Raw genomic sequence first — 14,926 nt, 5'->3', positions numbered from 1 at the left:
TTCTTTTGCCGTGATCCAGAAAACATCTATACAAATATTAATTATACTCCTTATAAATTTGAGAAGCAAGGAGAACATGCCTGACCTACACACCCTGTCCTGAATGTTCATTCTTAATGAAAAGATTTTGAAACATTGGGATGAAAGCACAGTGTAAGAAGTGCACGGGCACAGAATTTTCATCTCCTTGCTGTTTTTCTTGCTGTTGCACCCCCTCTACTAATCCTCTGGCTTAGCTGATTAATGAGTTTATTCAGCTGCCTGCTTTAGACATTGCAAAGAACTGCTGGCAGTGAATTTCTACCTCACACATTAGACTTGTGGCTGATTTAGGTTGGACTCACCCCATGCTAGTGCCCTAGGTGGCTAATAGCCCTTGAAAATCCAGCCGTGAGGACTGGGCTGCCTGGAGGAAACACAGATTCCCAGGTGTCTTGGATGTGTTTGCACACAGAAGGAGCCAGATGGTTTTCACTGTGGGTTTCCTTTGGCTTCGCTCTGTGGGAGAAGTACCTGAATCGGATGGTGCCAGGTAGCTGCATGACTCCAGTGTGTTAACAGCTGCTCTAGCTCCTTTCCCAGAGGTGCATTTAAAGCATAAATGTGAAAAATAGGCAGAAATTGGTGTGGTCAAGTGAGGAGTGGGATAGGCTTCATGTCTTATTGCATTTAGTGGGCACACAGGGGATGAGTTGATGGTTGATTTGATGATCTTAGTGATCTTTTCCAGCCTTAATGTTTCTATGATTCCATCTCCAGACCTGATGGGATGAGTCTGGTCTGAAGCATCCCAGTCTGCATGGTCCTGGTTCTAATTGCTGGATGGCTCACAACTGCTTTGGGATCAAAAGCACTTTGTGCATATTAGCAAGGTTTTCTCATTCACAGCTCCCTGGGCACAGAAACACATGTCCATGCATGTACATAGTGTTGGAGTCATCTGAGGCTATGTGCAATATTGCAGGTTTGACTCTGAAATGCACTGCTGTAATCAGCCTCCCAAAATACCACAAACTTCATGTCAGGTCCAGCATCACCTGCACATCTTAAGATAGAAAGCTGGGTGGCACATACTGGCAATAAAGCTGACTATCCCTAAAACATGGGTAGTCTTTGGGATGTTTTCTGAGCCAAACAGAGGTGTGGACTGTGGCTTTATCTTGGACAATAAACAGAAGCATGGAAAAGCAGGGAGATTTGGTGCTTAGGGTCATGGATTAGTGAGCAATATTGGTGGGTGGACAGTTGGACTAGAGGATCTTAGAGGTCTTTTACGACCGTAATGATTCCATGATTCCACGATCAGGAACTAACACAAATATAAGGAGTCTCAGCAAACTCCCCTTGCACCAGTATGCTAGTGTGCAGTGTGGAAAGCAGCAGGAAAGGAAATTTGCCTGTCTCTGGGCACCTTTGACTGCCACATTTGGTTAAGCTCATTTCTATTCTGAGTTACATCAGTACTGTGCAATGATGAGACAGGCACAGATCAACACAAGGGCACAAGCAGCTGAACCTGTACCTCACCCCATCCCTAGCCATGCAGCTGTCCCCATCTCACGTGCTTCCTCTTGTGGTCTCGTTCCAGGGCAACCCACTATACTTCCAGTCTGCCAGAAACGTTACAGTGAACATCCTCAATGAGAAGACAAAAGTCCTCACTCGCCTTGTAACAGGTAAGGAGGGGGAAAGGCTGCATGGAGTTGTTACGGAGAGATGAAAGCAGGTGTGTTGTGGGATGCTGCACTGGCTTCACACAGCTCGCCAGAGGGGAGCCCAGGTGTCTTAGTGAAGAACAAATGGAAACTTTGCTCTGCTTTGTAGAAACAAAGGTAGAGACATGAAAGCAGTGCTAGAGAGAGGCAGCTGGCTGCTGCTGTCTGATAACGAAGCAGACCATCGTTTTCATTTGAAAGCCAATCCAGAGACAGAAAGGTTAGCTGTACAACTCCGGGGTCAAGAAGAACATATGCAGGCTGACATCTCTGTCCTAGCAGGCGCAGGATTTTCCTGAGACTCTTTTAGCTTACCTAAGATCTTGGGAATGCTGCTGATCGACTGTGGCTGGGTTTGGACCCTGAGCAATTTATTGCTTTTTATGCCTCTTTCAGATTAAGAACACTGATTCTCCTAAGCATTAGTGTGTTTGAAGGATAAATGGGTGTTTCATAAGTCCCCAGTGCACTGCAGCCTTTGAATGGACGCATGTGTAATTTGGGTTAAAAGAGTTTAAAATACTAATATGTATATATGATATAGGATAGGTATTTATTTATTGAGATTTGTCTAAGGACTGGGAGAAGTACTGCTGCATGGCAGAGCCAGTAATCCATAAACATGCTGTTTCTGCATGAGGTTGAGTTGTTTGATTTCCTAAATAACAGTTTGGCTTCTAGTCACAGTATTAAATAATTAAATATGCCACATCAGAAAGCAGTGGTTTAAGTGTCATGCATGAAAATTGCCTGGAGGAAGGGAATAAATTCAACCCCAAACTCACAGATTCTCACATTCAGAACTTGTTTAGTTTGTTGGTTCTGCATATACTTACAAGAGGGAATGAGGTTCCCCTAAGCAGGAGAATTCAGGAGAATTTGGAAGGACGCAGTCAGTGTGATGTCCCTGTTGTGATGTCTTGGACCCTGAGAGCATTTCTGCGCTTGGAATAGCTTTGGTTCACAAGTGGAGGGAAGATGTGGTCCCACACAGCATGTGCTGCATTGATATGGAGGCAGTTAATTAGTGAGATATAAATCAAATTTAAAACTCAAAAGTATTTTATTTTCTCAGGATGGCTGCAGGGTCTTCAAGTGTTTCTGCAGAATCAGATATACAAAGGTCTCACTTTTCTGTAGTCCAATCAGTCATATGAATCTGTGTGCTGTGATGCTAATATAGGCAAATACTGGGTACAGGTGGGGTTAGAAACTGCCTTGAAGTACTCACTTTGGCGAAATGAGACTCATCAGGAAGGTGGCAGGAGTAAAGCTAAGACCAGTCACTTTCTTGCATAGTAGCACGTTGCAGGGAGGCTGGGATTTGTTCTGGGCTGTGTGGGGCTTTAAGATGGCAATTTGTGTGAAGCTTAGCTGAGGTCAGGTACCAGAGAGTCTGCTCTTTGTAGTGTTTGAGCTACAGATCTGCACAGAATTGCTGTTTGGGCAGCTGATGTTTATCAGGTTCCATAACGGCACACTTTGCCTAGAGGCTCTCAGCACTGCACTGTGCAGCAGCCTGCAGGAGAAGCAGTGAAATTAAAATAAGAGCTCAGAGGGAAAGTTTTACTCGTCTAAAAACTTTCTGAGATGTGGGAGACCATGCTCTTTGTTCAGCCTACACAGCCACCACGAATGAGGTGGCTCGTTCTTCTGCAGGGTCAGGAGGGCAATGGTCCCAGGGTTGACCATCCTGGAGGGGTGGGACTAAGCTTAAACTGCAGCTTTGAAGCAAAGCACTCTTGTAGTGTTACTTCTGGCTGCTGTTTTTTTCTGGTTTGTGTTGTGCTTGCTTTTTCCATTGGACTATGCATGACAGCAGTATCGTATTTAGCAGGCACAAAAGTGAGAATCTGCTACAGTGCAGCACCGATCCAAGTGAGGTGAACCACTGCTCTCCAAGTGTAGCTGGGTGCAATCACTGTTATTTGTGGTTCTGTCTTTGGTAGAAATGTCCCAGCTATGCCAAGCTTAATGGCAATTTAAGGACATACATAAACATTAAATAACATCATAAGTAGAAATAGTTGAAGGTTATTTGGATGCCCTTTCCTATGGAGTGGTCACCCTCTGTAAAGCACAGGCGTTGCTGCTTGTTGTATCGGATGCAGGTTGTGTCTGCAGAGCTATTAGAGTCATCTCAGCAAATGGGTTATTAAATGTATGGGGACTGCTAAGTGCTTTTCTTCCACTTCCACTCAAAGCTTATACTAAGTCTCTTCTCTTTAGGCCCCCAAGCAGTGGAAGCACACAGCCAAAAATTTGAGGTGAAAACCCTCTCTGGAAAATTGCTGTTTTCTGCGGATGACAACGAAGTGGTAGTCGGAGCAGAGAGATTGAGAGTTTTAGGTAAGAGATTACTCAATAAATCGCTTTTTTAATATATACCTCTTAAAATTTTGGAATAGTTTTGCCTGACTTTCCTTCACGCTTTTGGAAGTTTTCTATTGGATACAAGCTGTTCACTGTCTTTATTGCTTTGAATCTTTCCCAGACACATAATGGTTAGGAGTTTCTATCTGAGGAGTTTCTTAACTTGCACAACATATTAGTTCGCCTTTTGGAACCAGTAAAACAACTTTAAGACCAGCTTTGGAAAGTAGATGACTTAATCTCTTGGGTCTGGGACAGTGTGGGTTCACTGTACCAATGCTTCCATGGCTGCAACCAATATCTCTGTGAAGAGGGAATGTTTTGTATTTGTAATCTCCCGCTCATCAGCAGCTTCTCCTTCATCCTAAAGCAAACACTGAGGAGGAGACCTGCAGCGGAAAAGTCAATATGAATTAAGATCCTGTATGCATTCTCTGAATACTTTGCTGGCCTTTATATTGCTTAAGCTTTTCTTACCCAGATGTAAGACCATGTTGCTCATCTCTGAGCCATCTCCAGCTATGCTCAGGGATATGCTTAAATGTCCCCTGCATGGGAGGAGAAACCTGTGTTGTCAGTGCTACAGCCTCCTTACTTCTCTAGTAAGTTCCTGAAAACATAAGGATCAATGAAGGAGCTTAGAATGATATGTAGTATTTTTAATTATTGTTATTTACTCCGTATTAGATGGTGTATTGATAGTTAACCAGAGACTCATTTGAGTTGGGAGGGCCCTTTGAGGATCACCTAGTCCAATTCCCCTGCACTGAACCCTATGTATATAGAAAGGAGCTTAAAATGAGGCTGCAGAGTCTGGGCATCATGAATGAGATTTCATATCCAATGCTTATTTTTTCGCTGTTTGATGTGGTGCTGTTCCAGATGGTTTCCTGTTTCTAGAAAGGGCAGTTGTAGCTCTTTCAAATTGCAAGTCACTGTTGGTACACAGTGGGCCGGTTTAGTCATTAGGTATACCAAAGTTAGCTGAGCTTTGTGGGATAAAGGCTGAAAAAATTTGCAGCATCTTTTTCAGGAGAAAACTTTGAAAAGGACCATTCCAAATTAATGCGGTGTTTCAGAGCTGGGGAGTGTTTGTCACAATCCACGTGTACACAAATCCCCTTATAATACACGGCGCCCTTCTGAACTCCCAAATCATGCAGCCTTTGTGCAGGGCAGATGAATTCAAAGAGCAACGATCTTAAATGAGAAAGATTAATGTCATTGATTCTTTGAAAAAATACAGAAACTTTTGTTTACAAGTCACAAGTACTCCTTTACAGATTACGTACTTGTAAAAACATTGCTTTTATTTGCTTTCTGCTCTGGAGAAACCAGCAATTATTTTTGATAGCTATTTTGAGTTCCTGCCTTGTTTTAGTCTCCAGAATAAACAGCATCAGAAGTATTACTAACCGCTGTAGTACACTTTCATTTTTATTATTTTCAACTGTGTTTCTCAGGGTTTATTTGGCATTGCAGAGCAATCAGAAAAGAAAAGGTAGAAAGCTATCACAGATGATGTTACATGGCAAATATTTCAACGACCTTGAGCTGAAATGCTTTCAGAGTTCATGCTTGGCTTTGTTTTTCTCCAGCTTTGCTTCCCCAATCTAATTATATCTCCAAAAGTGGTTGCCATGGCTGTTTGCCATGCTGGGAAGTGTTATACCATATGTTCATATTTCTTCCAGTGCTTTTGTCTGCACTTGAGGCTAGTCCAACTTGTACTACACAGACAAGTTCCTTTGATCATTTCTCTGGTGTTTGGGATCTCAGGTGCTGCTGGTACATGTCTGCTGACACCTATCTACACTATGTAAATAATCTCGACTTGCTCTTGTTATGGCTGAACACGTACTTGTTACAGAGGGAAGCGTGTGTCTGCAATCTGGCATGAAAGTCATCTTGCAGAGGTTAGAGCATCAGTTGTTGGACCTGTGGCTAGCTTTTAATCTTGTTAACAATAATTACTGTTTTCTTTGTGTGCTCTTCAAAGTGGATTCTGAAAGTTTGTTCTACAAAGTAATGCTGAAGCCTTGACATGACAGAAGAGAAGCTTTGTTTTTTTGAAATGGACTCTGCACAGAGTAGCTAAAGGGTTTTTCATCATTAGCAAGGCATCGAAAAAGGGAGGAATATACAGCATTTTGGATAACAAGCAGATACAAGTAGGACATATGTTGCATTTGATGAGGCTTCAAAAATTGCACTATGTGGATGCAAATAACCAAATGAAAGTGCCTTTTATTTCTGTTTGGGATTTGTTGCTTGTTGTTGTTGTTTGGTTTTTTGGGGGAAGGGGCAGGCAGGAAGGTGTTATTTCTGATTTTTAACCACTAAACAATACAGAAAGAGCTGATTCTCTTTGTGTGCATGATGCAGGTGGGACTACTTCAGTGCTTGTATTTGGTTTAGTGGATCCCTTCAAATTTGCCATCATAGGTGAGACTGAAAGATAACGGGAACTTCTGTTTGAGGACAGGGACATCTCTGAGCCCTACAGCCATGGCCAGCTCTGATGACATCTGTAGACAAGGTCTTCCAGAACCAGCACAAGTTCCCATTGCTCTGCTCAAAGCCCAGCAGCTGCCTTGGCCCAGCTGACTCAGAAGGAGCTCATGATTGCCTGTAAAAAGCCATGTGGAAACTGAATCTTCTGCCAAATCTGGCCTGCCCTTTTTATTCTAAGCTTACCTATGGGTGCATGCGATTGCCCAGCCGTCACCTCCACTCTTGTCAGGGGAGAGGATGGCAACGCATCATCACTTCTAGCACCGCCTGCTTTTACAGTCCTCCATCCTGCAGAATTTGAGCACGTCATCATTTTTAAATGATACTACAGTAGAACTCGGAGCAGTCCTCATCCCTCTGAACCACAACTACTTGTTTGCTTTTGCAGTGTTGAGATCTTGAAAGCAGATTCTGCCGCCACTCTTCCCCTGGGACAGCCCTGGTGGTGCCTGCTTTGGCAAGGAACAAGTAGACACAAACTCATGCCTTAGTCAGTATCCCCTGTGGGCTCATAAACCCATACGGTCTGCATTATGGGAGATGAATGAGCTGCTTCTAATTGAATTTCTATGTGGTTTGTCATACAGCGATTCTCCTTCCCGGCTCCTCCCCCCATAAGAATTGAAACACGTTCAAACGGATTGAAAAATGGTTCAGAAGAAATTCTCCTTTAACCAAAGAGCATTAAAATTAGCTTTAATATTTATTAATTACTAATTTTATTTAATAAGCATGTTGAATATTACTGCATTTATAAACAAAGGACAATCATAAAGCATTATTCTGACTGTTAATTAGCTCTATTTATTCTCCAGATTAGTTTTTAAATATGCCCTCTAGATGCCACTTGATACTAATTAACAGGGTTACATTATTATCTCTATACAAAAGCATTTTTAATTAAATCTAAAGCAATTTAAATTAGCTCAAGTTTTTACAGAAATTAAAATCTGGTCAGATGCTTAATTTAGCCTTATGAGACAACATCTGATGGCATGCCAGTGTCGGTTCTCCCAAGGGCCACGACATCTTTTTTGGAGATTATTTCTTGAAGTTTGTTTTCAGGGAAACTTGCCAGTATACTCTGGTGTTTAATATTTATGATGGATTTATAAGCCTTTTTTTTCTTTTTCTTTTTTTTTTTTTTTTTTTTGGCTAAGCTTCGTAGGGAATCCACATGCATTGCAATGAGCTGAGCTAAAAACAGCAAAGATGTCTTCCTGCAGGCTGCCTTGTTACACATCAACCACACTTTTTAACCATTCTTAAGATTATCTTTCTTCCTTATGATAAGGATAGGAGGAATCACAAAACCACAAAATCCCTTACCTCCAACTGATGAAGGCATGGATTGCTCCCCGAATGATTCCAACCCTGGGTGCTTGGTAAATGTGATTCTCAGTATATTTTTTCTTGTAAAATCATGCAATAATAACAATTTGGTTATGTGGAAAACCCTAACTTGAGTAGGGTACCCTTCATCCTCCAGTGTAAGTACAGCAGGAGCTCCTCCACAGATATGTGACCCACCCGCCCCACACATTGCAGCCCTCTCCAGTACCATGGCTGGCTACAAGATGCCTTTGATGTTGGAACCATAGACCTTGCCAACACTTTTCATGCCCTCCCTTCAAGTAACCAACCAGTAGCTGCACCTTTTATTCATAAGCACTGAGTTTTAGTACTCATGGAAGGATTTTTTAAAAAAGCATTTGCAGCATTTTTGCTTTAAATGGGAGAAAAACGGCGCTTAATATGAGTGTGGTGAACTGATTTGTCTGTGCAAACTTGCCCAGCTGTCTCAAAAGCTTCACGTACACAAACATCTATAGAAAGCCTTGAATTAGCTTGAAGGGAGGAAAAGAGAAATCCTGCAGAACTGCTGTTGCAATACCAGCCTGGTTAGAGAACTCTGTTCGCATTTCCTCAATATTACAATTTTTGTAGCTTTGTGGCATATTCTTTCTAGCTTATGTTTGCTGCAATATTTACAGCAGAGTAACTCTAATGAGTTCAAGAGTAGTTGTATTTCATGAAAATAATCTGCAAAGCCATTTGACTGGTTCCAGTCATTTTAGAGTGTGGTGTAAGCTAGAAATATAACAACTTACCACCCATTTTTGCTTCCTGCACCCTTCTTGCAAAGCGATTATTTATGGGTCAGAACATGCACAGTTGCCCTTTACAGCAGCCATTATGATTTCAAAATGGTATTTTGCTGATTTGTTTATGGCAGACTGAGTAACTGTTGTAGCCAAGTGTTGAAATCTGAGCAGAGCCAAAGAGGAAACAGAGCTTTCTGGCCTCAGCAGTGTGTCTGCTGCAACTCCATGCCTGGAGATAGATGGCAAGCTTCAATCTTTGTGTCTGGGTTTTCTGCATTTTCTTGATAAAATGTACCCTTTCTATAGGTCTGTAGGTAGTTCCTTCAAGGGAGAAATGTTGCTACAGTACTCATTTGTAGCAGATATAAGTATTTTTTTACTGCAATCTGTTTCCTGTGCAAAAGCAGCAGAAAAGTTGCATCTTGCAGCTGACTCCGTGAGGGCTCGGTGCAGCCGAAGCACTGCTGTGGCTCCGTGCTGTGCTTCTGGAAGCAAACATTGGACCATCAGTGCTGTGTCAGATGCCTTTCCCAGTTCCTCCAGTTGCAAATGAGCTCCTGCTCGCTCAGGCTGCTTCAGAGACACCTGGACGCAGCAGTTGCTCTAAGCTCCCTTCTGTGCTCCTGGCAGGAGAAACAAGTGTGCCATGACCATGTTAGCTGTGCTGCTCACGAGGCTTGGACAGGCATTTGACCTTTTGCTGAAGATGCTTGAACTTCTTCAGGAAGCAGTTATGAACATTGGCTGTTCACTCTCTATAGGTAATTAAGCAGTAGTACTAATACGCTCCTGGGGCAATTGCCAAGCTGTCATGTAGTCATTGGTCCTGCAGAAAAGGAACAGAGAATGGAATGAGAAAACTGGGGAAAGGTGCTGACAAATGCAGATAAAAGATTTGAGCACTGGCACAGGCATGGCTGGAAGCAGCCTCCACTTCTGCAGCCTTCATTCATGGCAGTGGAGTCTCATCCCATCTCTCTGCTCTCGTTGCATAGCTGTGGTGCTGGAAAAAAGTCATGTTTAGCAAAAGTGAGGAGCGGGGGAAAAAATGTTTCCTGTCAGCGATTAAAGCTACAAGGAAATTATTTTTTGGTCTCAGTTAGGAATTATGCTATTGCCAGATCAAACTAACAGGCATGAAAAAGCGATTTAATCTGCAATCAGCAGTAACAGAGTATCAATTCAGAAATATACATTTAAAAAAAAAAAAAAGTGGATGTGGTTGAACTGGATTGCTTTTTCCCCAGAGTTTGGGGTGGAAAAAAAGTCTCTTATTATATTAGGCAAGAAATTAGAATGACCAGAGCTTGAACAAGCGCGCTGGTCTCGACTGAATGCTTCTGATCGCTGTGCTGCCTTCAGGGCAATAGGTCTATTTAGGCACTGTTGTCTATTCTTTTCAACAGTGAATTCAAATAACACTGCCCTTCTTTTTCAAAAACCACTTATCCAGATTGTAAACTTGTCTTTTGTTGGGGAGAACAATGTGTGTCGGGAGGAAGAAATAGCAATACGTTGTTTTTTTTTCTTCTGTTTGCTTTTGCTTCAAAGTACATTCCAGACAAAAAGGATAGCATTTATGTAAAGTGTATAGGCTTCTAGTCCAGGCTGAAACGTGTTTTCAGATTGTGTTTCCTTAATCCTGTTTAAGGAAGAAGAAGAATCATCCACCATCAGATTAATATTGATTAAATGTCACAAGGATTATGAAAGAAACATACTGCACACTCACCAAACACCAAAATCAAATTTAAAAGTGTGGCAGATTTATGTTTTATTTCCTGAGTGCTTTCTCTAGCCTTCACAACCTGATCTGTCTGAAGCCAAAAGAACATTCTCCTTGATAAATTTCCACTGGGTATTCCCACTTCAGGTGCTCTCTGAGTTTCTTTGCAAATTTACACAAGAATGCCAAGAACAGCTTCAAAGGAGTTCAGTGATGACTTTGCTGTTGTTGACCTGCAGAAAAAGTATTGAAGGATCCCAAAACTAGATGAGACAGAAATATCCAGAGGTCAGCATAGGTTGTAGCAACTTTTCTTCGTATGTCTTTTCTCAGTTTGGATACAAGCCCTCCTGTTCTTTTCTGTTACTCCCTTTATGTTTGTCAGGGATTCAACCACTGAAGCTAAGCTGCAAGTTCAACGCGTGTCTACAGTCACACACATCAGTAAAGACCTGTGTGCTCATTTGAGATCTTGCAGCTCATCCTATTGTTTGCACGTTGCCTAGCTTAAAAGCAGGATCCATGTATTTCTCAGTACTATGAGTCAGAGAACTGCTTCTCCTCCATCCCGTGATGCTATTGGTGTTGGAGGCACAAGGAGTTCCCTTCTGGCCTGACCCAGTGCTTAAGGGTTGACTCATTCCCCATGTGTATATCTGGTGCCAAGTCCAAATCTCAAAGCTCTGGGATATTCTTAGATACAGATAGTGAAAGACAGAAAATATATTTGCTATCAGATTCTAAATAATTTGTGTTGCATCTTTATTAAAAACACCTCTGTGGATAGTGTACACGACTCATTACATAGACTGTCCTTGGACAACTCCTCAACACTTTGGCACAAAGGTATGCAGACAGACCATTGCAATCAACCATTTTTATCCAGTAGTGGAAAGAAATATGAACGAAGCTTTATGGCTTTTGTTCAGCGCAGTGGGTTAACCTAGCCATTCCATTATTGTTGGGCCCTGAAATAGACCTCATTGATTTCAGATTTGATGGGATTCAAGGGGAGCAACAGCAATTACTATGTTCATCCATTTAAAAACGTAAATTAGAGATGAATAAGGCTTTTAAAGCTAGGAATTAAAAGAAGTGGGCGCAAATCATTTCTGCCTGTATTGGATTGGATTTACTTCCTGGATACGTGTTTGCCCAGACACCTTTCTGAGACTGTCACATATTATCCCAATGAGATCTGCAGAGGACAGAACCTCATCAGATGAGTATTTTCATGTACAAATTGCTGAATGTGTCCTGATCAATAACTGTGGAAATAGAAGTAGTTTCTGGTGATCATCAGCACACTATACATTGTCTATTGACCTTAGCTAGAAAAAAAAATCAAAGCAAATCCTTTTCCTTCTCCCCTCATTTGCACAGTGCTATGTTAAGGCAGTGTTCTAAAGAGAAGATACACTTAAGCCAAACTAATCACCAAGTCTGGCACATGGCTCTGAGATCCCAATTTCATTATAAAGCAGCTCTAAAAATTTCATTATAAAACAACTCTAAAAATGTACTGTGGATGGGGCATTGTTATTTAAAGAATGCACAAACTGGGAAAATAATCTGTTGTGTAGAAAAAGTAAAAATAGGAAAGTGGGAAATAGCTAGCCAAGTACATTTCCACTTGAGTGGAAACCTGATTTTTCTCCCTCTGTGTTCTGTTCACCCCAAGTGCTGTTCAGCTGATTGCCACCTACCCTTGATAGCAGGAGCACCAATCACAAGTCCAAAAATACCTGTTGTTGTGCTGTGTCTCAGCTCTTCTCCCTGTTCCAGCTGACAGCAGTGGAAGTCTGGAGCAACAGTTTTGTGCAGAGGGAGCAGTATGTGATCAGGATCTTGTCACAGGGACTGGAGCCCAGTTGTGTCTCAGGGGAGCAGGATGGGCCCTTGCCTTTGCTCTAGGGATGGTGCCAGGACAGAGTCACGCAGCTCAGATGCTTTTGCAGGGCACAGGAAAAACAGGAAGCAGTTAGGAGTGTTGAACTGTTGATTCCCTCTTTCGTCTTGCTGGATCTGTTGCTGGTTAAGAAAGTTGCATGTTCCAGTTGAGATTTTGCATCTTTCTTGGGGCTTCTGTAATCTCTCTCTCTCTCCTACAGAGTTATTGGCATCCAGCCATTGCTGAGGTCACACTACAGAACCTTTGCCTTGGTGGTGTGTTTGTAATCTGCCAGGCTTTTGTCACAGAGCTCAGGAGATTGATTGGCCAATTCCAAATAGGGATGAAGAGAGCTAACATTTAGAAGACCCTCTTCAACAGGAGACTGGCAGACCAACATAGAGATACTGAACACGATGCTTCTGCTTTGTTTCAATCTAAAACTTGATAAAAAAAACAGCCTGATTTCATGCTGTGTTTTGGATTCACGTTATAAAGCAAGGTGATTGCCAAAAGTGCAAAGAGCAAGGGAGAGAGAGGCAAGAGGAGATCCAGAAGGTGGTTGTAACTCCAGCAACTCACTTGCAAACCTCAACCAGGCTTATGTCCTGGATGTGGCAGTTGGCTTCTAAGATACCTGAAGTACCAAAGAAATTGCTAGGTCTTATTTGGCAGACCTGTTCTCCTGTGCTCCTTGTTTCAATTCCAAAAGAGAAAAAAAAGAAAGACAGAAAGAAAGAAAGAAAGAAAGAAAGACAGTAGGAGCGAATGAAAGAAAGAAAGAGGGAAGGAAAGAAGGAAAGAAAAAAAGAAAAACAAAAATAATCACTGAGATTGAATACTGAATGTTTCCTTGCTTAAGGTTCTTGTTTTTTGTTCTCACATGAAGTTCCCCTTCACTTTATGCATGGGGGGGGGGAAAGCATTCACTGAATGAATCTTCATGGTGATTCAGAACATTTTAGGTAGATGCTGTCATATGCTTTATAAGTTCCTGACTGATTGTGTGGAATTAAGTTATTGGGCAGAGAACCAGCTAATGGAAACACATTGATGAAATCATTTTTGAGGAACATTAAATGGAACTTAAAATAAAGCTGAAATGGCTGTATGGATTTTTCAGTCAAACTGTTTATGAACATTTATTGGTGGTAAATTAGAGAGTGTCAGAAGAGGGAATCAAGCAGGTATGGCTTTTAATAGGAGTCACTCTGATATAACTGTGAGAAGGAATAGTTTATTGCCTAGGGATGTATGATACAGTATGTTTAAGTACAAATTATATGATTGTTTTCTTCTAAATGTCTTTGGCTGTTTGCAGTTGAGCTGCCCTTAGCAGCAGCAAGTCTCGGAAGGCAAAAAATATTTTCAATACTTGGCAATGAAATGGAAATTTTATACTATGCATTTTTCATGTTGGATAGCAAATGTTTTAATAAAGGATAATTCAGGAAGCAGAAGCTGTGTTACACAATAGTAAATTTAATTTACTTTTGTTTTATGTTTTGCAAAAGGAGAAGACGGATAGAGTATCCTTGCTTGAGAAGGGAGATTGCAGCAGCTAAGTCTTCCATTGTTGGAGCTGTGCATTAGTACTGTTTGCCAAAACCCAGCATTCCTAGGTTAGGTAGTAATGAAAATAAGCCTGTGGGAATGCAAGATGGCAAAGCACCTTCTGGTCTTGCAAATCCTATTCCCACACCTTGTAGTCATGAGTTTGTCGAGTCTGTTAGGTTGTCTGTCCCACCCACTGTAAGAGAAAAGTTGTTCCTGTTTTCACTCCTCTGTTGCCCCCCCCCCCACAAAAAAAAAAAAAAAAGGGGAGAAGAAGAAGAAAGAAAAAACCTGTTTTTTTCTTCCTAAATGTATTTGGAACCGATTTACTGCTATTTGCTGTCATGCCAACTTTGGCCTATAGCCAGTAGTTCTTTTTCCTTTGTGTTATTTATCCTCCTAATGTGTTTATACACAGCATTCATATCCTTCCTTCACCATCGTGCTGCAATACTAAAAAACCTAGTCTTTCTAGCCTTCTTTTGTAGGGCAGGCTTTTTCAGTTCCTGCAATCAGTGTTTTCTCTCTGCACACGATCCTCAAGTGAGGATGAGCTGGAGGCTACATTAAATTAAATTCAAGGATTCACTGGTTATTCTTAAAATAATGCCAGTTTTTTCTTGTTCCCATGTTTCTGTTAGTCTTGCCTCTTCTCATTCAGCTTAATGACATGCTTGCCTTTCATTTGGCCCTGTCCTACTGCTATGAATCATGAGTAGCCCATGGCCTTTTTATGGGACGTTCCCATTCAGGGAGCATCCAGCGTGGAGCAGAAATCCTCATTTCTCTCTAAGCACATGACCTTAGATTCCTATTTTTAAGTTTCACCCTCTCTCTTCTACTCCCTAAGGCTACTCATTCATTTCACCATGACAGCCCAGTCCTCTGCAGAGCCAGGACAGCCTAATTCCGTGTCAACAGCATATTTCCCTCAAACTTTCCTTCCTTTAGTGCCAAGGCCTTTAGTAAAAATTTTAAATGAGGTCACTTCCTCCAGCCTAAAGATTTCACTTTCAACACAGTCCAACACTGATGCTGTCACTGCCTG

The 14,926-nt window shown here is 41.7% G+C and overlaps 1 protein-coding gene and 1 long non-coding RNA gene across 3 annotated transcripts in view; one reads left to right on the top strand and one right to left on the bottom strand.

Moving 5' to 3' along the window:
* The window catches only part of SGCD (sarcoglycan delta), a 132,182-nt gene that overhangs the window by 80,090 nt on the left and 37,166 nt on the right, over positions 1–14,926 (top strand). For both annotated transcript variants that reach the window (XM_010719032.4, XM_085236428.1), the window contains exons 4-5: positions 1,589–1,676; positions 3,945–4,064. In XM_010719032.4, coding sequence (XP_010717334.1) covers positions 1,589–1,676; positions 3,945–4,064 — 208 coding nt within the window. The remainder of the gene's footprint in view (positions 1–1,588; positions 1,677–3,944; positions 4,065–14,926) is intronic.
* Positions 7,711–13,498, bottom strand: LOC146543340 (uncharacterized). The gene is made up of 2 exons (XR_014886531.1): positions 12,179–13,498; positions 7,711–9,533 (listed from the first exon to the last, which is right to left on the bottom strand). It is a non-coding gene; the product is annotated as an uncharacterized LOC146543340 (long non-coding RNA).

Source organism: Meleagris gallopavo, chromosome 15, assembly GCF_905368555.1.
Source record: "Meleagris gallopavo chromosome 15, MGAL_WU_HG_1.1, whole genome shotgun sequence".
NCBI classification, from domain to species: domain Eukaryota; kingdom Metazoa; phylum Chordata; class Aves; order Galliformes; family Phasianidae; genus Meleagris; species Meleagris gallopavo.
Note: the sequence above shows the minus strand (reverse complement) of the source record. Positions and strands in the feature narration are given on the sequence as shown.